The 21,529-nt window shown below is 44.6% G+C and overlaps 1 protein-coding gene across 1 annotated transcript; it reads right to left on the bottom strand.

The window, feature by feature from the left end:
* Positions 1-1,800: 1,800 nt before the first annotated feature.
* Positions 1,801-18,073, bottom strand: LOC116953968 (thioredoxin-related transmembrane protein 1). The gene is made up of 8 exons (XM_076051937.1): positions 17,767-18,073; positions 13,991-14,106; positions 9,750-9,795; positions 9,461-9,589; positions 7,845-7,890; positions 6,398-6,499; positions 5,270-5,330; positions 1,801-4,420 (listed from the first exon to the last, which is right to left on the bottom strand). The coding sequence occupies exons 1-8, from the start codon at positions 17,913-17,915 to the stop codon at positions 4,236-4,238; spliced, it is 834 nt and encodes a 277-aa protein (XP_075908052.1). The 5' UTR covers positions 17,916-18,073; the 3' UTR covers positions 1,801-4,235.
* Between the last annotated feature and the right edge of the window lie 3,456 nt (positions 18,074-21,529).

Raw genomic sequence — 21,529 nt, 5'->3', positions numbered from 1 at the left:
CTTCAGCAACGCAAATTCAATTCTGAAAGACGGCTTCCAACAGGAGTGAAACGTCAAACATCGTGCCGAAAAACGCAAACACAAAGCTCTAAATCAGTGTTCTTCATTGCAAGGCCCACAGGTGGCCCCTGATGGCCTTTAGTGCGGACCCCGACAATACACAAATTTGAAGACGCCCCTCCATATCATCATCGTGCTGCTGTAAAAACCCTTAATGGTTTCAAATGTGGTGGCCCTCAACACATTGATGATGTCATATCGGAGAAAGTGGCCCCCCTCTGAAGAACACTGGTCTAAAAATATATTTTTTAAATTGTGCAACTCAAAATGTGGTTACATTCAGTTGCCGGAGTTGAACCATATAGTTAGTTTTTATTGTGGCTGTAGGAATTAGGTTGAACCACTCGCAACACAGCACGCCGTCACTATCGCCAGCCACAAAGCGGAAACGGTTAAACTTTCATTCAAAGTTAAGGATTTCTTTTAATCGGTTAGTTGATGCATTGTTATATGCCAATTTTTTTGTATTGTCGCGCTGCCACAGGATACCTTTGCAAAGTATTCATTTTGACCGTGTCTGGCCTTTAAAGCACAATGGTAACATCCACTGCGTCTCATGAATGGGCAGTGGCGATTAGAAAATTTTATTATTTGCTAATATATACGCGTGAGTATTGGACACTGATTAATGATAAATTCTGAGTGCTGTACGCAGGGCCGGATGTAAGGGGGGGGGGAAGTAGATAGGATATTTGTCAAGGTCCTAAACCTTACAAATGGGCCCAAGGACATAAATAACGAATAAGAACGTTTGCATTGTATAACCGTGTATTCGTATCCTTTTAACACGACTCGTATCATTCGTAGGAGCTTCCGTGATGTCATGTCGAGCACGCTCGACTTACAATCCGGAGGTGATAAGTTCAATTCCATCTCTCGGCACGGCCAAATACCATTTAAGAGCCCCCTCGAGTGGAGGCCCTTCCGCCAGCAGTCGCATGCAGTTGCAGGGCTGCACCTATACTACCTCGTAATAAGAGGAAATATTTCCTTTGTTGGTGTCACAGGTGCAAAAAAAAACATCTTCAATCCGGCGCCAGTCGTGCGTCGAGGTAAACGCTTGTGCCTTACGCGATGTTCACACCCCAGGTATTCACTCGACAGGGTGGTCCAGATGTCTTGACCTCCCCCCCCCCCCCCCAATTCCATTCTGTAATAAAACTTAATATTTTTTAAGGTTTATTTAAAACAAATAAATATGCAAGGTGGTATGTTAATTTGGTGAGGGGTCACGACATCTTGCCCACCCTGTAAATACTTTCCACCCCTGCGATTGATGTGTGCACTCCCACTGTGGAGTCGGGGTCGGCCACGCTGGATTACAAGACGCTTTGCTGTGCCTCGAGTGTGAACGCGGTGGCCGTCGGCGTAAACATTCAGAGTTCAAATCACAACGTGGCGCGTGGTTACGTTGTGGGCAGTGCAGGGCAGCAGAATCTACAGCTCCCACTGCTCCCATTGCTCAAGCTCTTTTGTTTCCTAAGGGTAGCCCCCTCACTGGGATGTGGACGGGCTAGTGAAAGGAGGATTCCGAAAAGCGAAACCTTGAAAGTCGAAAATGGAAGAGCTCTCCGTGTTCACCAAGCTGCGCTGACCAGCATGGTGAAGTATGGTTAAACAACCACCCCCACGGAGGCATACGGTGCGGGAGAGGACCCTCGGCCAAGCAGTGGCCCGACCACAGGACGATACTTGTACACTCTGCGTTCTTAAAACGTCCAAACATCGGGAAGAACGGCATTCGATGTGACAGCACACCCACGCGCGCCAGCCGTTTTATTTGGTTTGAACGCTTGCTTCGTCACCCCTTCCAAACAGCAGCAATGTCAAAGGGAAACGAGCAATCGCCATGATTAATCAAGTGCAAGGAAGAAGTGTAAATGCATTGTTCCATCAGCTGCATAGTCAAGTGTTCCCCCGCAACAACAAAAAACACATTTATTTTTCACCCCATGTGTGGGTTTGCAGTGACCCCTTGCCCCACTTGGAGTGATCCACGTACAGAACCTCCACTAAAAAAAAAATATCTGGGGTACATTGAGAAAGTAACCTTTCATTCACACCTCCCAAACTCAATACAACTCATTCAGCCTTTTAGCACTCACTCCTTTCTCAAGATATGGAGGGGTGGATTGAACATTCAATCGGGCGTTGTGGGAGGGGGGGGGGTGTTAAATATCAAGTTGTGTAAACAAGGATCACCATTTTAACACGTAGGCTTTCGCGACCAATATCCATAACAGGTTTTTTGGGGGGGTTAGATCAAATCTGGCTGCCACCTAATGATGCCGGTTGTAATTACCGGTGAAACGGCGTACTCTTGATTGTAAATGGTGTGGATTTGCTCTCCCAACACACCAGTGGTGTTGTACGAGTAACGAATTGGCATGTTACGTTTACGCTGCATACTTTATTAATTGGCTATCGGGCACTGGGTGCTTTAACGAGACATTAAGATTTACACGATCCAACCTAAAAAGAAATCTGTTATGAAGGATCACCCTGTATACATTGTAATGAACATGATTGCTTTTAGGCACATTAAGCATTTCAACCACACCTATATTATAACATGGTCGCAGGTTCCGTATGCTACCTTTGTGGCAATAAAATAAAAATCAGAGGCTGCGTAACTTCGTGTGAGTTTCCCCCTCCCCCCCCCCCATCGTAAAGGTGTGCAGGATGGGAGCAGAGGATCATTAAAGTGACAGGAAAACGAGCTCAACTGGATCTGTTCATCAGTGAGAATGTTCTCTGCAATTAATGTATTGAAATCCACAACAACCCCTCTCCCGTTCCAGACCGCACCAATATTACCCACGCTAAACACCCTGGGTCTGTCATTAGCTCCACGGCATGAAGGAACGCGAGCAGAACAGCATTCCAAAGTTTATTTTAAACTTTTGCTGCCGATAACATTACCAGCGGTGTATTGGCACAAAAAAGCCACAACTCAAAAGTTTGTCAACAACACCGCCTTAAAAGAAAGACATTTCAAGCAATGGCCATTCTCAATTTGGCCCTTCGATAAAGGGCCACTGCCCGAACATCGCCTATTATATCAGCCCCCCACCCCTTTTTTGGGCAGTCTCATTGACGGATGCGTTGAATTTAAGTTTACTTTGGACTAAACAAAAACCCCGAAGCAAATTAATTTCAATCGGGATCACAACTGGCTCTTGTGTGCAGATGTTACGTGCTGCTTTGCGTTACCGCTAAAATTGGCGGTGGCTTGGGGAGGCGCTTCATCCAGCATGGGCCCCGACCCCCCCCACACCCATGCTGGATGTTGGCCATGGTTGACAAAAGGCGATGATGGAGAATATGAAAATGTGGGATTTTAACGGACGAGATGAGCGGGAATGCCGTATGACACGTGCACAGCATTCCTCCCGTTCCACAGACACTCATTCCCTGCGAGCGTGTTTTTTTTTTGTCAGGCCGAGTTTTTTGCGCTGTCAAGTTAAAAGAACCCCATCGACACGAAGGGTAAACGCAAAACGACACGGTGAAAATTCCTGCAACTAAAGAATAGAAAAAAAGACGGCACAAACAAAGCAAAACGATCCTTTGAAGAAAAACAGACACCGCAATGGTTATGTTTTCTGCGTAATTGGAAATGTTAGCATGCTGCTAGAAAGGAGCGCATTGTGTAACCAGTGCAAGACCACCCCCCACCCCCCCCCCCCCCCCACAAGTATAACTTTAGACGGGGGGACACTGGGTCGTCATTTGGATTGTTCGGCGAAATGTGCCGAGCTCGCGCACGGTGCGATGCAGTGGAATTACGTTTGATGGAACACATCGGCGGCATAAATAATTCATCCAAAAGGCTGGGTTTCCCCATTGACAAACAAAAGGTCATATTCTTGGTTATTTCGGTAAAGTCACGTTGAAGGGATAACAATAAAATATATATAACAATATTTTATTGTTATCCCTTCAACGTGACTTTACCGAAAGAAGCAAGAATATGAATCGCTGCAGTCACGAAAGCTTTAAATCAAAACAAAAGGTCATTAAACGTAAAGTGACCGATAATAAAAAAAAAACAACATTCCAAACTGAAAGAACTTATAAAAAAAAAATCAAGAGTGACAGAAATTGCTGTATTTTCCCACAAAGTGAAAACAATTCACAGAGACTCTCTCTCTCTCGCGCTGTGGGATGCTACTTCAGCCCTCCTCCGTCGGGTGGACTTGCCGTTGACGGAGCTCGCTTCCGTCCGTAAACAACGCGTCCGAGATTCTCCCCACAGGCTCCGTCTCCTCTGCGCTTGTCCCCACTTCTGGCCGTCCCTGCGCCTGCCCTACGGTGGCCCTGGCAGGTGCGGGCGCGTGACGGCCGCCCAGGGCCTCCACTGCAAACAGACGGGGGGAGGAGCACAGAGAGGAGGAGCAAGAAGCGAAAGAAGAGCGAGAATGATTGGTTTTTACACGAAATGCTGTTTTGTCACTTAAGGATAACGCGATTTGCGTTCATTCGGGCGTTTAAATGCCTCGGCTACTCGACGTGCCTTGCACAGCAAAATGTCGTCGGGGAGCATAAACCATCATCGCGGTCATCATCACAGCAGCAGAGGCTTTTGGCTAGCCATCGAACAAAGATGGTAACGCATAGCGTGCTTTCAGATGTGCTTCTGCAGCCGTCTGGAACGCTCTTCCAATATTAGGAAGCCACTGGGGAGCTATGCACTTATAAATCTCGATTGAAAACTGCTTTTTGCGTTTAGTTTGTTGTCCTTCCCCCGCACCTCCGATTAGCACGGTGGCTATTGTACGGTGCGAAATAATTTCGACGCACATACTGATGTAGTCTAGCGAAGGGCACACTCAGTGGCAGCTGTCCCTGTGCAGCACAAGGTGAACGTAGCACCCGGCTTGCAAGTGGGAATTACTCTGCCACAGGAGAGGAAGGGGGGAGGATGTTGCTACAGGACTTTTTCCCCAATTAAAACAAGTTGCGAGTAATGTATCAAAACTTGCACCGTTCTTTTTTCAATCCCGTGCGTTAACAGGACAAGTAAAATTACAAAAAGCAAGTATCGTGATTTGTGGGTCTGTGTCCAGGGATGTCCAAAGGGAGTTTGAATCTTCGTCAGTTGACCAGACTTTAAGCCGACTCTAAGGATGACAACTTTAGTTACGTGGATCAATGGACATGCAGTAAATAGTGGGCCTCATGTTACAATGGCATAAATGCTTCGTACCTAGCTTGACAGACGGATGTCGTTTTGGAGGACACACGCGGTCAATCACCAGCACAAAGACCTGCAAGAGAGCACGCCACGTGTGGGTTAAAGTGAAGTCTACAGCTGGGCTTGCGCAGATGAGGCTGAAGCACTTAACAACACATTCCTGCAGAGGGAGCTGGTAGGAACGTTGGGTTGCTCGGTCAATGGCCAGGGTCAACGGCGGCGTGGTGTAGTCTGCAAATATGCCGACTGCGAGGGCGGGCACAAGCCGGCGTGAGTAGGTTAAACGTTGAGTTTTATAAGGGCACCACGGGGTGACCAGCCCCTCCCTACCCAGCCTCACCCAACCCCTCCCCACCCTCCCCACCCAGCCCCTCCCCACCCCTCCCATTTTTGGATGCACGACGGACGGACGGACACAATAATCCCCTGTGGGCTTGTTTAACCAGAGGTTCCTACCAGTAAAATATACTTCCTAAACTAACTTTTTATTTTGCCAGGTAAGGCCCACTGAGCTATATAGCTCTTTTTCAGAAGTGACCTGGTCACAAATCAAAGCTCAACTTCGTGGCTTATAATGTTGAAATGTATAGCAGCCAAATGCTCTAAACGCATGTTTCAAAATGTGGAGGAAAAAATCGGAGGACCAGGAGAAAAATCCACGAGACCATGGGGTGAACACGCACACTCCAAATATACAAGCATCGGGGGTCTGGATCGAACTCAGAGCCTCCTACATACCGGGCGAAGTAGTCTAACATCTCACCACCGTGGTGCCCCAATCTGAAGACCGTGTATTAAACGTTTAACTGAGAAGTCGACTGGGCACCCCATGAAACCGGGGGATGATAAAATAACTCCACAATTTTAAAGAAAGACAGTAAGTGGTAATAAATACTGCAATTTCAGCCATCTGTCCCTTAGGCTTCTCACGCGAGCGATCTCGCTCCAATAACCAGGTCCGTTCGTCAGGTCACGCTCTTCGAGGAACAAAATTAGCGTTTCTGAAAGGCGTTTTCTTTGCAGAGTTTTTACGCCTTGCTCATTCTTGAACTACTTTCGATTATTGAGAAAACCCCCACGCATGCAGAGCAGGAGGGGGGGGAGGGGTGATGTGTAAGAGTGGGAGACGTGTGAACATACCGCTCCGAGGAGAAGGCCCACGAGGATGGTTGCCAGAGAGAAGAGCAGGTAAGAGACCCACACAGGGATGCCGAGCTGCTCAGTGAGGTAGGCATGGGTGTTCTGGGAAATGGTCGGAGGGGGGGGAAGGGTGGGAAATTCAGTCATCTGTCATTAGACACGGAATGACGGTGGCTGAAATGCAGCTTAAACAATCAGGGGCGGAGCCAGGGGGGTGACAGGGTAGACAATTGTCACCCCCGAAAAAAAATAAAAAAATCGAAAATCTGAAACATTCTGCATATAAGTGTACGACACTCGGTCTGGCGGACTCCGTGCAACTGCATTGTCAGAGTGTGTCGCCAACCGATGGCGTCTAGTTCAACAGCTTGACTCTCTAATCATTCTTGAAATTAAAATTTGGTGAATGTCACCCCGGGCTGAAAATCCTGGCTCCGCCCCTGTAAACAATTGTTTTAATCTTTTAGTGTTTAGTTTGCCATCCTTCCCCACACCTCCGATTAGCACGGTTGGCTTTGTCGGTTGGCTACGTAGTTCAACATACATATGAAAAGGCAGAGAACGTGCAAATGCGTTTCACGTTCTGAAAGCTCCTTCTTTAGCCCGAGGGCAAAACGCGCGCGCTGAAAATACAGCCTTGTAGTTTCTCGCTGCTGACGTTACAAAGTGGAGCGTGTCCTCTGCTCTGCAGAACCCGTGATACGTGTCCGTCTAGTGTAGCACAGCAAGTGGGTTTATGAAGGCTGTCTTGCTCCGAGTTTAAGCGTTCTCCTCTCTGTTACTTATGGATGTTCTCCAGTCACTTGTTTCATTTTACATACAAAATTACTGAAAAAATAATAAATCAATTATTAAATGGCAGGACTCAAAAGATCTTCCAGCGATTTAACAATTCGTCAATTCGAATAAGATTAATCCTTCCAATAAAATGGAACAAAAGGAAGTGGCACTTTGTCAATCCACTGCTCGATGAGGCACTCTGCACACTACGCTGGTCAGGGGGGGGAATCGTAATGCTACATTTTTTTAAATTAACGATTTTCCAATTGTGCACCACGATAGACTCTAGGTTCATACTGCGAGGGTCACGGTTACAGACTATAGCCTCCGTCTCATGAGATGGTGGACATCTCATAGCCTCTTCCAGAAGCTGTCTGCTGCCACCAGAAGACTCTTACACGTCGACTTCTATCTAGAGGCAATGGCTGTCAACGTGATTGATTTACTTACTCTATGCATTTATTTATTTATTATATCTCTGCCGTCTATTCCAGGACTACTAAAGCTAAACTCTTTTTTATTTTACCAAGTTAAAGCCCACCGAGCGATTACCTTATTTTTCAGACGCGTCCTAGGCCACAAATGATAGCTCAACGAAGTGGCTTAACACGTGCGTACATATATAGCAGCCAAATAATCTAAATAAACGCAGTAAAACCGGACCTACCTTGATCCAGTGAGAGAAGTCCATCAACGCAGACATCCCAGACATCCTGATAAAAAAAAAACAAGCACCAGCAGTGAGGCACGACGATTAGACAGTGACACACCGTAGCTAGTGACACAAATATACAAAGAAAACATTAATCCTTATTCGGGTCGGTACGAATAGGATGGTCTGACCATCCATCACCACCACACCTAGCTGCATTCATCTCCACAGTGCTGATGTTTGCACATTAGTGTATGTACAGCGACACCTTGACTTTCGTCGCTTCGCTCTTTCGGACGTTTGCAATTATAACCACATTTCAAATTTCGTCCACGCGGCTTTCCTCTTTCATGCGATTTCATCCCAAACCTTCCACGACGTTCGGGCCACGCGCCGTCTTTTTCATTCAGTCTTTGAAGAGAAGTCGTTCAGTGAGCATCTCTTATATTTTTGTTTATTCATGTATTATTAATACTGTACTTATTTATGTGATTATACTGTTAACAATTCAGTTATTTTCGCGATAACAATATAATACTACAGTGTTTACTTACGCAATAATAAAAAAAAGATTTCAAGATATCATTGTTGATTTAGTTAGTTGTTTATTTTTTTCTTCTATTTCTGTTTATTTAAGGTTTCCGCGCATGCATTATATAGTTATTGTAGTTATTTCCATGTACGGTTTTTTTGCCGGCCAAAATTAATTTGCAAGCTAAATAAAGGCTCTGCTTTGAAATTCGTCCATTTTTGACATTCGTCCATGCTTTGGTCCCTAACCAGACGAAAGTGAAAGGTATTCCTGTACTCATTTAAGGCTGTGTTGATCACAGCCTCAAACGAGGCTGATTAGCACGGTTGGATACGTATGGTGCGAAATAAGTTCAACATGCATACATAGACGACCTGTTCAGTGTCGCCTGCCACTGATGTTAGCTGTGGCCAGGAATCGAACTCAGGTTGCTGGGTTCAGCGCGGGGTGCAAAGCACGATGCCACTGCTCCCCGAACATACTGTCCTCCCGCACCTCTGGTTAGCATGGTTGGCTACGGACGGTGCGAAAGAAGTTCAACATATATACTTAAAAACATCCCCCGTTTAGACTTCAGACTGATGGGATAAAGTGATATGCGTAAGAACCAATTAAGCCTTGCAGTGCACACAAGGAGTGCTGTAGCCAGCACTATCACATTTAACCCACACACTTACAAACTTAAGCACACGCACACACCACAAACACCCATAACACAGCAAACACACACACACACACATTTAGACACTCACAGCCCATAAAAAAATACAAACACCCCGCATATCCATTGACAGACTGTTGTCCGGGACAAGTGCTATTAGCGAGCACCTATGAAGGCCAGCACGGCGCATAATAGGGTGGGAGGCCAACACCAACAAACCTTCGTCTCCCCAGCACTGATGTTTTACACACCACACCAGGTCATCATTTAAGGTTGAGTCGACCTTGGGGAGGCCCAAAGTCGGGTCAAACATTCACACCAGGTATTGGTCATGAGCGGGAATTGAACTAATTTGTCGCCGGATTCGTGGCCGCTCCCCACACAGACCATAACACAATGCTATACTCGTTTGCTCGCGCACACCCAATGGATTCTTACGCGAGCGAGTTGGGGTCCACCCAGGAGGAGACTGGCTTCACCCCCAGCCATTTCTTATCCTCGATGAAGCTCAGGAAGTCCTTCTCGAGACGCGATCCCTCGTACTGGCGGAACACCCCCTCGTGTATGCTGTTGCAGAGAGAGAGAGAGAGTGGAGGGCCGTGTTACACGGAGGAAAGCGTTCGGCCTCCGCTTAGCGATTGGGTTGGGGTTTTTTTGGAAGTTAAATCCAGCGCGGTGAAGTCACGGTCAACGCACGAACGGCTTGCCGAGTGCCGGGGGTACTCACTGGTAAATCGTAGGCAGGGAGGTAATTAGGAATCGACCACTGAGACCTGAAAGAAGAAGTAGAGTGGTGTTGGTGTCAGCACCTGTGCAAGCTACAACACGAAACAGCGTAGGGGGCATGTGGCTAGGGCTAATCCGGTCATGCCCCCCCCTCAAAACCAATTCACCCCTCCCCCCCCCCCCCCCCCCGGCAAGCTGCGATTACAAATGTTTATTTCTAAGTTGGCGCTCAGTTACTTCCGCAGTATTTAAAATGTACATATGACAATATGATACACTTTAAGCATTTGCAGGTGTGGAGTTTGAATGGCAATATCTCAAAGCATATCTAACAAATACATTGCATATTCTCAGCTCTTTCGGTAAAGTCACGTTGAAGGGAAACAATAAAATAATAAAATATATATAAAACAATAACATTCTCACGACGTTTCGACCATAACACAAACGGTCGTCATCACACCATAACACAAACGGTCGTCATCACACCTGATGACGACCGTTTGTGTTATGGTCGAAACGTCGTGAGAATTTTTATTGTTTTATATATATTTTATTATTTCCCTTCAATGTGACTTTACCGAAATAGCTAAGAATATGAATTACTGCAGTCACGAAAGCTTTAAATCAAAATACATTGCACCTCAGAGTGAGATTTCATTGCAAAAATGCAAAAGTCGATTTCCAAACCAAGTGGCAAAACTTAGTTCTGCTTTTAAAGTCTACACTGGAATTTCTGCCTGGGCAATAACGGTCATCACTGTACACAGAGGAATCTGACTGGAGAATATAACACCAGCCCTGCCTCTCACCGATTTACAAGATGCCATTCATTCTTAATTATTAACTACTATAAGCATTGGGGGTTGAGTGGTGGTGCAGTGGTTAGCGCACTGCACTATGAACCCAGAAGCATGAGACTGTTTCCCGGCCACGGCAAAAATCGTTGGCGAGCGATGTCTCAATAGGTTCAGTTAATTTCAGTTCATTTATATGGTATAGCCCTGTGAGCCATTCGGCTCTTGAATCGGGTGCAACCACAACAAACAAAAAACATGAACAAGAAAACATCTTAAAGTGACTATGTGACTGTGCAAAACATAAAATCCAGGAAAAAACATCAAAATATTACTGAAAAAGCACCGTACACCAACGCTGTGTTTAAAAATCCCAGTGCGATGCAAGTCAAACAACACCACCACAAGACAACTTAGATTAAGGCCATCAGTCTAACTCCGTACTACAACAAACTAAAACATGGGCAAACTAATTTTTTTTTCGAAATCACCAAAATAAAGCCATATATGCAATGTAGGGACTGTGACCGAATTTTTAACAATAAACTACATAAATAACATGTAACACCAAACCCGAGAGCCATAGCTGGTGCTTACTTCACTAACTCACACTGGCCAGAACGGTGAAGTATGGTCAAATAACCCCCCATTCACCAACTTGACACAGCACTGGCAGGCACTTCAACCAGCAGTGGCTTGACAAAGCCACGTCATTCACGATTATTATTTGCTATTATTAAGCACCAGCGAGCCTGTAGACTATGCACATAGTGTGACAACACCCCTAAAATTATATACCAAGCACAAATCTCCCACCACAAGCTCATGCTATGGTCAGGCTTCCGGCCGCAGTTAAAATATTTTTATATTTTATTCCTCCTCCCGTGAATGCATAAGCGTGTGCTTCCCCGTGGTTCGAAGGCAATAATAAGGGCGAATCGTCCCCCTATGCAAGTTGAACTTTCGCACCGTACATAGCCAACCGTGCTAATCAGAGATGTGTGTATAGCTGCATCTATGAAGATGCAGCAACAGAAATCAGCTACCCTCCCCCTTATTAATGTTTCACTTTCCTTGCTCGTTATGTATATACATTGAACTTCTTTCACCACTGTACGTAGCCGTCCATGCTAATAGTTCAGCCGTTTTTTTGCTAAAGACAAAAATGGCTAAACAATACCCCAAAACGGTAAAATGTACATACAGTGAGGGAAAAAGTATTTGATCCCCTGCTGATTTTGTACGTTTGCCCACTGATAAAAAAAATGATCAGTCTATAATTTTAATGGTAGGTATATTTGAAAAGTGAGAGACAGAATAACAACAACAAAATCCAGAAAAACGCATGTCAAAAATGTAATAAATTGATTTGCATTTAAATGAGGGAAATAAGTATGTGACCCCCTCTGAATCAGAAAGATTTCTGGCTTCCAGGTGTCTTTTATACAGGTAACGAGCTGAGATTAGGAGCACTCTTAAAGGGAGTGCTCCTAATCTCAGCTTGTTACCTGTATAAAAGACACCTGTCCACAGAAGCAATCAATCAGATTCCAAACTCTCCACTATGGCCAAGACCAAACAGCTCTGCAAGGATGTTAGGGACTAGATTGTCGACCTACACAAGGCTGGAATGGGCTACAAGACCATTGCCAAGCAGCTTGGTGCGAAGGTGACAACAGTTGGTGTGATTATTCGCAAATGGAAGAAACACAAAAAACTGTCAATCTCCCTCGGCCTGGGGCTCCATGTGGAGTTGCAATGATCATGATAACGGTGAGGAATCAGCCCAGAACTACACGAGAGGATCTTGTCAATGATCTCAAGGCAGCTGGGAACATAGGCACCAAGAAAACTATTGGTAACACACTACGCCGTGAAGGACTGAAATCCTGCAGCGCCCGCAAGGTCCCCCTGGTCAAGAAAGCCCATATTCATGCCCGTCTGAAGTTTGCCAATTAACATCTGAATGATTCAGAGGACAACTGGGTGAAAGTGTTGTGGTCAGATGAGACCAAAATGGAGCTCTTTGGCATCAACTCAAATTGCCGTGTTTGGAGGAGGAGGAATGCTGCCTATGACCCCAAGAACACAATCCCCACCGTCAAACTTGGAGGTGGAAACATCATGCTTTGGGGGTGTTTTTCTGCTAAGGGGACAGGACAACTTCACCGCATCAAAGGGATGATGGACGGGGCCATGTACCGTCAAATCTTGGGTGAGAACCTCCTTCCCTCAGCCAGGGCATTGAAAATGGGTCGTGGATGGGTATTCCAGCATGACAATGACCCAAAACACACGGCCAAGGCAACAAAGGAGTGGCTCAAGAAGAAGCACATTAAGGTCCTGGAGTGGCCTAGCCAGTCTCCAGACCTTAATCCCATAGAAAATCTGTGGAGGGAGCTGAAGGTTCGAGTTGCCAAACGTCAGCCTCGAAACCTTAATGACTTGGAGAAGATCTGCAAAGAGGAGTGGGACAAAATCTCTCCTGAGATGTGTGCAAACCTGGTGGCCAACTACAAGAAACGTCTGACCTCTGTGATTGCCAACAAGGTTTTGCCAAGTTCTAAGTCATGTTTTGCAGAGGGGTCAAATATTTATTTTTCTGGATTTTGTTGTTGTTATTCTGTCTCTCACTGTTCAAATAAACCCACCATTAAAATTATAGACTGATCATTTCTTTATTCTTAGTTCTTTCGGTAAAGTCACGTTGAAGGGAAACAACAAAATAATAAAATATATAACAATAAAAAATAAATATATTTTATTATTTTGTTGTTTCCCTTCAACGTGACTTTACCGAAAGAACTAAGAATATGAATTACTGCAGTCACGAAAGCTCTAAATCAAAATTTGATCATTTCTTTGTCAGTGGGCAAACGTACAAGATCTGCAGGGGATCAAATACTTTTTTTCCCTCACTGTACCTACATTATGTATGTTGATTAACTGTGAATAACCCCACCAATAATAGATATCTAATGTAATTTATATGACTTTAACCCCCCCTACCCCCCTATGGTCTTCACACCTGATTGGCTCACAAGTGACGACATCACATTTACCCCCTCTATTTAAGACCGAAACCGCACGAGGATTTCTCCACAATTCTGGGTGTTGCCTGACGGGGCTGGTTATTAACGGCGAAACATCGTACTCGAATTGTAAATGTTGTGGGTTTACTCTTCCAACACACCGGTGTGCTGAATTAGTAACGAATTGGCCACGTTTTCTTTACGTGCCAAACCTTGCTTATTGACTGCGTCCGGTGGTGGCGGGTTTAACGACACCTTTACACTTGCAAAGTTTTAAGTCAAAATTTACATTTACGTGATCCAACCCCCCCCCCAAAAAAACCTCTACTTTGGATAATACCCCGGGGGGGGGGCGTGGGGGGGGGGGGGGACGACAACGACAGTGGGTTCTCCTGTGTCGTGCGACGTGGCACCTGTCTGTAACGTGATGTCCACCTTGCCAACCCTGATGTTCAGGTCCTTGCTCCAGCCGGCCAACTTCACCCACTCGGGCTGCAGCTGTTGGCAGGCCGGACACCATGGCGCGTAGCTGCAAGGGATAAACACGCACGTGCACCGTCGTCCGTGTGTTCACACGGAGAACATTGCCTCCGATTCAAACACGATCAAACGTATGTACGTACGTACACAGGAACTTCTTCTGCGCCGTACGTAGCCGACCTCGCGAATTGGAGGTGCGGGAAATGGTCAAGGCGGCGGAGGTCATCACGGCCCGCTCGCCATCAATTGTGGAATCCCCTTCCTCTGTCCATTAGGGATTTCTGAGTCGGTTTCACTTTTAAATCACGTCTTAAGACTCACCTAATTTGTACTGCAGGCCTTCCCCGTAGCTTAATATAACAAAAAAAATTGTCCGATTGGATTACTCTGCAATTATTATTATTCGTTTGTATCACAGTTCTTCATTTTATTGGAATTTTTAGAGTAGTTATCGAGATTGCTATTGTCATCTTTCTATTTCGTTTAGATTGTATCTACGCTTATGAATGTCGTACGGCGCTTTGATAGGCGCTTTATAAAATAGGTGATTATTATTATAAATGTGACCACCAACATCGCCATGCTATCATCACCACTACGTGGCTAAGTCTTCCCTTTCTTACATGGTCAACATGTCCTTCAAGGACCACTCTTGCAGTCTCCATCACCACCACATTAGGAAGCCACTGGAGCTATGCCCTTTTAAATCTAAATTGAACAATAATTTCTTTAAAACTGCTTTTTTGTTTTCAGTTTTGTTGTTTTTATCCCCCACACCACCTCCGATTAGCGCGGCTGGCTACGTACGGTTTTGAAAAAAAGTTCAACATACATACACCATCTCCTAGCTCTAAATAAAAAAAAAATGTGGAAGAAATACACGTGGGCTCACATTCATTTGAAATATAAAAAAAAGTGTCCACTTTTTGTAAGCTCGAATTTTGTCCACTTCCAGCCCAAACTGTTTTTTTTGCCACTTCACAGCAAAAACTATTCGGCAGCCCCGACCGCACTGCACTTGGTCACACAATGTAGCTGGACCCCAGGTCGTCTCCTTCTCCACAAAGAGTGACTGCAAACATGCACTACTTGTACTGTGTGCAGTACTTGTAGATTGTGCACTACTTGTACTGTGTGCACTGCTTGTACTGTGTGCACTACTTGTACTGTGTGCACTACTTGTACTGTGTGCACTACTTGTACTGTGTGCAGTACTGTGTACTGTGTGCAGTACTGTGTACTGTGTGCAGTACTTGTACTGTGTGCAGTACTTGTACTGTGTGCACTGCTTGTACTGTGTGCAGTGCTTGTACTGTGTGCACTGCTTGTACTGTGTGCACAACTTGTACTGTGTGCAGTACTTGTACTGTGTGCAGTACTTGTACTGTGTGCAGTACTTGTACTGTGTGCACTGCTTGTACTGTGTGCACTACTGTGTACTGTGTGCAGTACTGTGTACTGTGTGCAGTACTTGTACTGTGTGCACTGCTTGTACTGTGTGCACTACTTGTACTGTGTGCAGTACTGTGCACGTGAGCAGTACTGTGCATGTGAACACTACTTGTACTGTGTGCACTACTTGTACTGTGTGCACTACTTGTACTGTGTGCACTGCTTGTACTGTGTGCACTACTTGTACTGTGTGCACTACTTGTACTGTGTGCACTACTTGTACTGTGTGCAGTACTGTGCACAGTACTGTGCTGTATAGTGCAGCACTGTATACAGTGTGGTACTGTGCACAGTACTGTGCTGCACAGTGCAGCACTGTATACAGTGCAGTACAGTGTACAGTGCTGTGTACAGAACGGGGCAGCGTACAGTCGTGTACAGTGCAGTACCGCGAGTAGCTGGCGCTGTACGGTGTACAGTGCAGTGATAATTTTATTGTGTTATTTTATTAACTTATTATTTTATTCTCATTCTACGTGACTTTACCGAAAGAACCAAAGAAGAAAAAAGTGCAGTACTTGTCCAGTGTAATACAGTGTACAGTACTTCACTGTACACAGCGCAGTACTGTACAGAGTGCTGTGTACGGGGCAGCATGCAGTAGTGTACAGTGCAGCACTACGAGTAGCTGGCGGTGTACAGTGCAGTACTTGTACAGTGTAATACTGTATACAGTACAGTCTACAGCGCAGAGTGCAGCGCTGCGCTTGGGTACGGCGTACAGTGCACTGTACCCGCGCCATATACTGTACTGCACACTGTACTGTACAGCGTATGGCAAAAACGTTTTTTTTGCCGAGATAAACAAAGTCTCCCTTTTTTTAAGTAGCGACAATAAAATGTCATCGTCACACTCGCACGAACAGCGTGAGTTCACAGGCGGGCAAATCTCATCAATCCACCGCTGGATGAAGGCCCTCAATCAACATTCCGTGCTGGTCCAGAATGCGGTTATTACATTCGAACACACTTCACGTTTCGTTTTAAAGCTTTCGTGACCGCAGGGATTCGTGTTAGTTGGTTCTTTCGGTAAAGTCACCACCACGTAGAAGGGAAACAATAAAATAATAAAAATATATTTTTAAATATTTTTTTATTATTTTTATAAAATTTAAAATAATTTTATTGTTTTATATTTTTATTGTTTCCCTTCTACGTGACTTTACCGAAAGAACCAAAGGACATACTTCAAGTTGGTCAATCGGTGAGTGTTGGTGACGGGGGGGGGGCAGCATAGATGTACAGTCCAACAAATGAATTCTGATGCTGTGCAAGGTTAATAATGTCTCGTGTAGCACCATCACAGCTGTCTCAACCCATACGGTGTAACCCCGGATTATTAAAAGACATGGAAATTGAGTTAAGGTCCATACGGGCGCACAAATCGTCTTATTTTTGTGTTGCGTTTCTCCCCTTTGTTGATGCGATTTATAAGGGGGGCACGGGGTGACCAATAAAGGTCTGTATTAGTCTGTAATAAGGCACTGATAAGTGGTTGACAAGTTTGTATTGCAATGTATTTACACTACGATGTATAATTAAACGTCTGTACGAAACGTTGGTCATTGTGCGTTGTATCGCAGAAGGCACGGTAACGTGGTAACGCCGTGTTTAATTTTACGACTTAAAAAGAAGGCTATAACAAGGCCTTAAAGACCAATGTCATAATGAATCCTGGATTACAAATTATTCCATCAATTACAAACAAACAAAAAACCACACACAACATTCATCCGACGCTAGTGCACAGTACAAGACACATCTTCAGCACAAATGTTAGGGCTGCCCGTGACACCATCAATAAGCCACGGCCCAAATCCACTGCTGGATTAAATTGTTTTTTTTTATTTTTAATAAATAAATCCCCCAAAGTCACCGCCACCTTACGACGATTTTGTCCGCTTAATTTCCTTCCGCGGGTTGTCTCGGTCCAGCAGTGGATCGAACATGATAATTTCATTGTCCGGCCACTGCCACCATTGCTCTCCGTTGCCTTTCGTCAATCCATCATCTTCATCGTCATCATCATCGTCGTCGTCATCATCATCGTCGTCGTCGTCGTCATCATCGTCGTCGTCGTCAAATCCACTGCTGGCTGACCTCCCCGACGTGCAGATTACGAGTTCTCGCTTACACCACACTGCACCATGCATCGCTCGCTACAGCACAACAAGACAACCACCATCATCACCACCACCATCATCAGAGAGAGAGAGAGCAGCAGCAGCAGCTCCGTCCACCCATAAACCGCACTCACAATTCCACCATCCACTCCCCTTCCAGGATCTTCCTCCAGTCGCCATCTGCCACCACCTCCACGCCGCCCTTCGTTGCGACCGCCGCCGCCGCCACAAGCAGCAGCAGCAGCAGCGTGCCCAGAGACGCCACCGAACGCCGGCTCGCCATCACTGCCACGATTTTGTTCGTGGCAGGAGATTGTTAAGTTATTGCTTTGTTGAAACCCCACCGCCACGGCCACGGCAAGACTGTGCCAAGGGATAGCTGCTGCTGCTTACTTGCTGCAGGAAGTGATGGCGTGGTGGTGGGGGGTGGTGGTGGTGCTCTTATCGTGGTCAACGCCACCCAGTGGATCACAGCGGCATTGCTGTGACGGCAGTGGATTGGTGATGTGGGCAGATATGATTGGTAACATGTACAGATGTGTGATTGATTTGTAACATGTACAGATATGATTGGTAACATGTACAGATGTGTGATTGATTTGTAACATGTACAGATATGATTGGTAACATGTACAGATGTGTGATGTGTACAGATATGATTGGTAACATGTACAGATGTGTGATTGATTTGTAACATGTACAGATGGGTGATTGATTGGTAACATGCACAGATGTGTGATTGATTGGTAACATGTACAGATGTGTGATATGTACAGATATGATTGGTAACATGTACAGATGTGTGATTGATTTGTAACATGTACAGATATGATTGGTAACATTTACAGATGTGTGATGTGTACAGATATGATTGGTAACATGTACAGCTCTGTGATTGATTGGTAACGTGTACAGATGTGTGATGTGTACAGATATGATTGGTAACATGTACAGATGTGTGATTGATTGGTAACATGTACAGATGTGTGATTGATTGGTAACATGCACAGATGTGTGATTGATTGGTAACATGTACAGATGTGTGATATGTACAGATACGATTGGTAACATGTACAGCTGTGACTTGATTTGAAGCTTTCGTGACTGCAGGAATTACTCTTTGTTTTTTTCGGTAAAGTCACGTATAAATAAGAAATAATAAAATAACATAGCGTACGACGTTTCGGTTGCAACACAAGCAGCCATCATCAGGTACAGAAGAGCTAAATTTATGAGAGAGGGGAAACACATAACCCCAGATGTATATACAGACACCCAAGTAGGGGGAACTAACACATACACAACAGGGGACACAGAGAGAGAAGCATACCAGACAAACAGGGTTTAGCAAAATTTTGGAAGCCATGTAAAGCAACACAGACGGTCGGTCAAAACACAACGCATAGTCCAAAAATTTGCTAAACCCTGTTTGTCTGGTATGCTTCTCTCTCTGTGTCCCCTGTTGTATCTGTGTTAGTTCCACATACTTGGGTGTCTGTAGAACATCTGAGGTTATATGTTTCCCCTCTCTCATAAATTTAGCTCTTCTGTACCTGATGATGGCTGCTTGTGTTGCCACCGAAACGTCGTACGCTATTATGTTATTTTATTATTTCTTATTTATACGTGACTTTACCGAAAAAAACAAAGAGGAATGTACAGCTGTGTAATTGATTGGTAACATGTGCAGATGTGTGATGTGTACAGATATGATTGGTAACATGTACAGATGTGTGATTGATTGGGAACGTGTACAGATGTGTGATGTGTACAGATATGATTGGTAACATGTACAGATGTGTGATTGATTGGTAACATGTGCAGATGTGTGATGTGTACAGATATGATTGGTAACATGTACAGGTGTGATTGGGAACGTGCACATATATGTCATTGGTGATATGTACAGATATGTCATTGGTAGTATTACAAATGTGCGATTGGTGATATATACAGATGTGATTGGTGATGTGTACATATTATTGATTGTTGATATGTACAGGTATGCGCTTGATTAGTAACTTGTACAGATACCAGCGTGGCATTGGTGAAATGTGCAAATATGTAATTGGTAATATCCAAATTATTGATTGGTTATATGCACATGTCATCGGTGATACGTACGGATATGCCATTGGTGATGTACAAATTGATTGGTGAAATGTAATTGCTGGTATGTAGAGATGTGAACATATCACCAATCAAATGCTCTCACTGCAGAGCATCTTGAAATACCATTAAACATATGCACTCCCTTTGTCAATCCACAGCTGGAGAAGAGACTCTCCCAACACCATGCAAGCTGTCGGGTTATTCCTCCATACTTCACCATTTTGGTCAGTGCGAGTTGGCAAAGGCAGCAAGGAGCATAGATGTGGGAGCATAGTACCGTACAACCACCATTGTATTCACTGCATATGAGCATTGCTTTCAAGTGCTGGCTTTATAATTATAAAATCAGTGCATATTTTCAGGTTTGCCATACATGAAAACAAATGGAAGATGAATAAAGGGGAACCAACGATGGGAAGCCTGCAAAGACGCACGGAGAGATGCACTTCTGAGAGATTACAATGCGAGAATGGAATATGCGGGTCAAGGAACTATATACAGATCAAGACTTTAAATTGACTCCAGAAACGTGGGCCCCTGCAGGAGACATCACGACACTTGAGGTTGGCCGATGGTTGAGACTGGTGAGAGAATGGCAGTCAAAGGAGTGAATCACTCGAGGCCGACCACCGCGGATGGAGTGATGACACCAGCTCAGACGCTGGAGGTAAGTTGTGGAATTGCAAGACCGTGACGAATAGCGAATTTAGTGCATCCCACTGGGAATTTTTGCACACAGCGTTGATACACGGTGCTTTTTCTGGAAGACTTTGCTGTTTTTTCCTGGATTTTTCTGTTGCGCGTAGTCACTTTAAGATGTTTCTTTGTTCATGTTTTTGTTTGTTGCGGTTGCACCCGATTCAAGAGCTGCATGGCTCACAGGGCTATACCTAATCAATGAATTGAACTGAACATCCATCAATGTATGTTTAAAATTTAGCTCCCCATCAGGCACCTTCGTTAAATAATCATAGCTTGACTTGAGGATGTCCTTCGAAGTTCACTGCCAGGCAGGGTTTGCAGGCATTAGCCATCAAGGAGTTCTAGGCAGATGAAAACCTAAGCGGTCTCTCACCACAAAAAATTACAGCATTGCGAAAAAAGGTTGCGGTTATCTCCAAGGTCACTTGACTTTAGGATGCACAGATTGCCCTTGAATGTCCGCACGTATTAAGCGTAAAAGATTAATAGGGCACAATGATTGTCAGCAGAGTGCATCCTTGAAAATACTGCGCCAATTCAGGGGTGGGGTACCATGGTATATGCATTTTATTCACAGAACCCCAGAATTTCTATGACGACAAAATTTAGCCAACGATTTAGTGTTAGATTACCTAAATATAACTAGCAATATAAAATAGGTAAAAAAAACAACAAAAGAAATTACACCATTTCTGGAACACAATCCAATGCTACATTAGTTACTGTATATAAATTTCGATTTAAAGCTTTCGTGACTGCAATGATTCATCTTCTTTGGTTCTTTCGGTAAAGTCACGTAGAATGAGAATATTATTGTGTTATTTTATTTTATCAATTTATTATTTTATTCTCATTCTACGTGACTTTACCGAAAGAACCAAAGAAGATTACTGTATATACCTTTGATTTCTTGCGAGTGGAGTCTCTGCGCAGCATGGAGACGCAGACAAACACGTCAGCAGCACTGCTCAGCTTTTTGAGCTTATGTAGTGCGATTTTAAATTGTTTTCCACGTTGTTTTGAATGAGGGGTTCCAGAAACCTCCCATTATATGCACGACACTGTTATATATTTGTCCATGCT

The sequence above is a fragment of the Petromyzon marinus genome, chromosome 53 (assembly GCF_048934315.1).
Source record: "Petromyzon marinus isolate PM22_M1 ecotype Great Lakes invasive population chromosome 53, UKy_Petmar_22M1.pri1.0, whole genome shotgun sequence".
Lineage (NCBI taxonomy): Eukaryota > Metazoa > Chordata > Hyperoartia > Petromyzontiformes > Petromyzontidae > Petromyzon > Petromyzon marinus.
This window is presented reverse-complemented; position numbering and strand designations above follow the sequence as displayed.

Excerpts from the sequence above, each read along its gene's own strand:
- LOC116953968 (XM_076051937.1), bottom strand. The coding sequence starts at position 17,915 with ATGGCGAGCCGGCGTTCGGTGGCGTCTCTGGGCACGCTGCTGCTGCTG. Across the intron at positions 14,107-17,766 it reads GGGGAGTGGATGGTGGAATT|CTACGCGCCATGGTGTCCGG; the intron begins GTGAGTGCGGTT and ends TATCCCTTGCAG. Across the intron at positions 5,331-6,397 it reads TGGGCCTTCTCCTCGGAGCG|GTCTTTGTGCTGGTGATTGA; the intron begins GTATGTTCACAC and ends GCTCTCTTGCAG.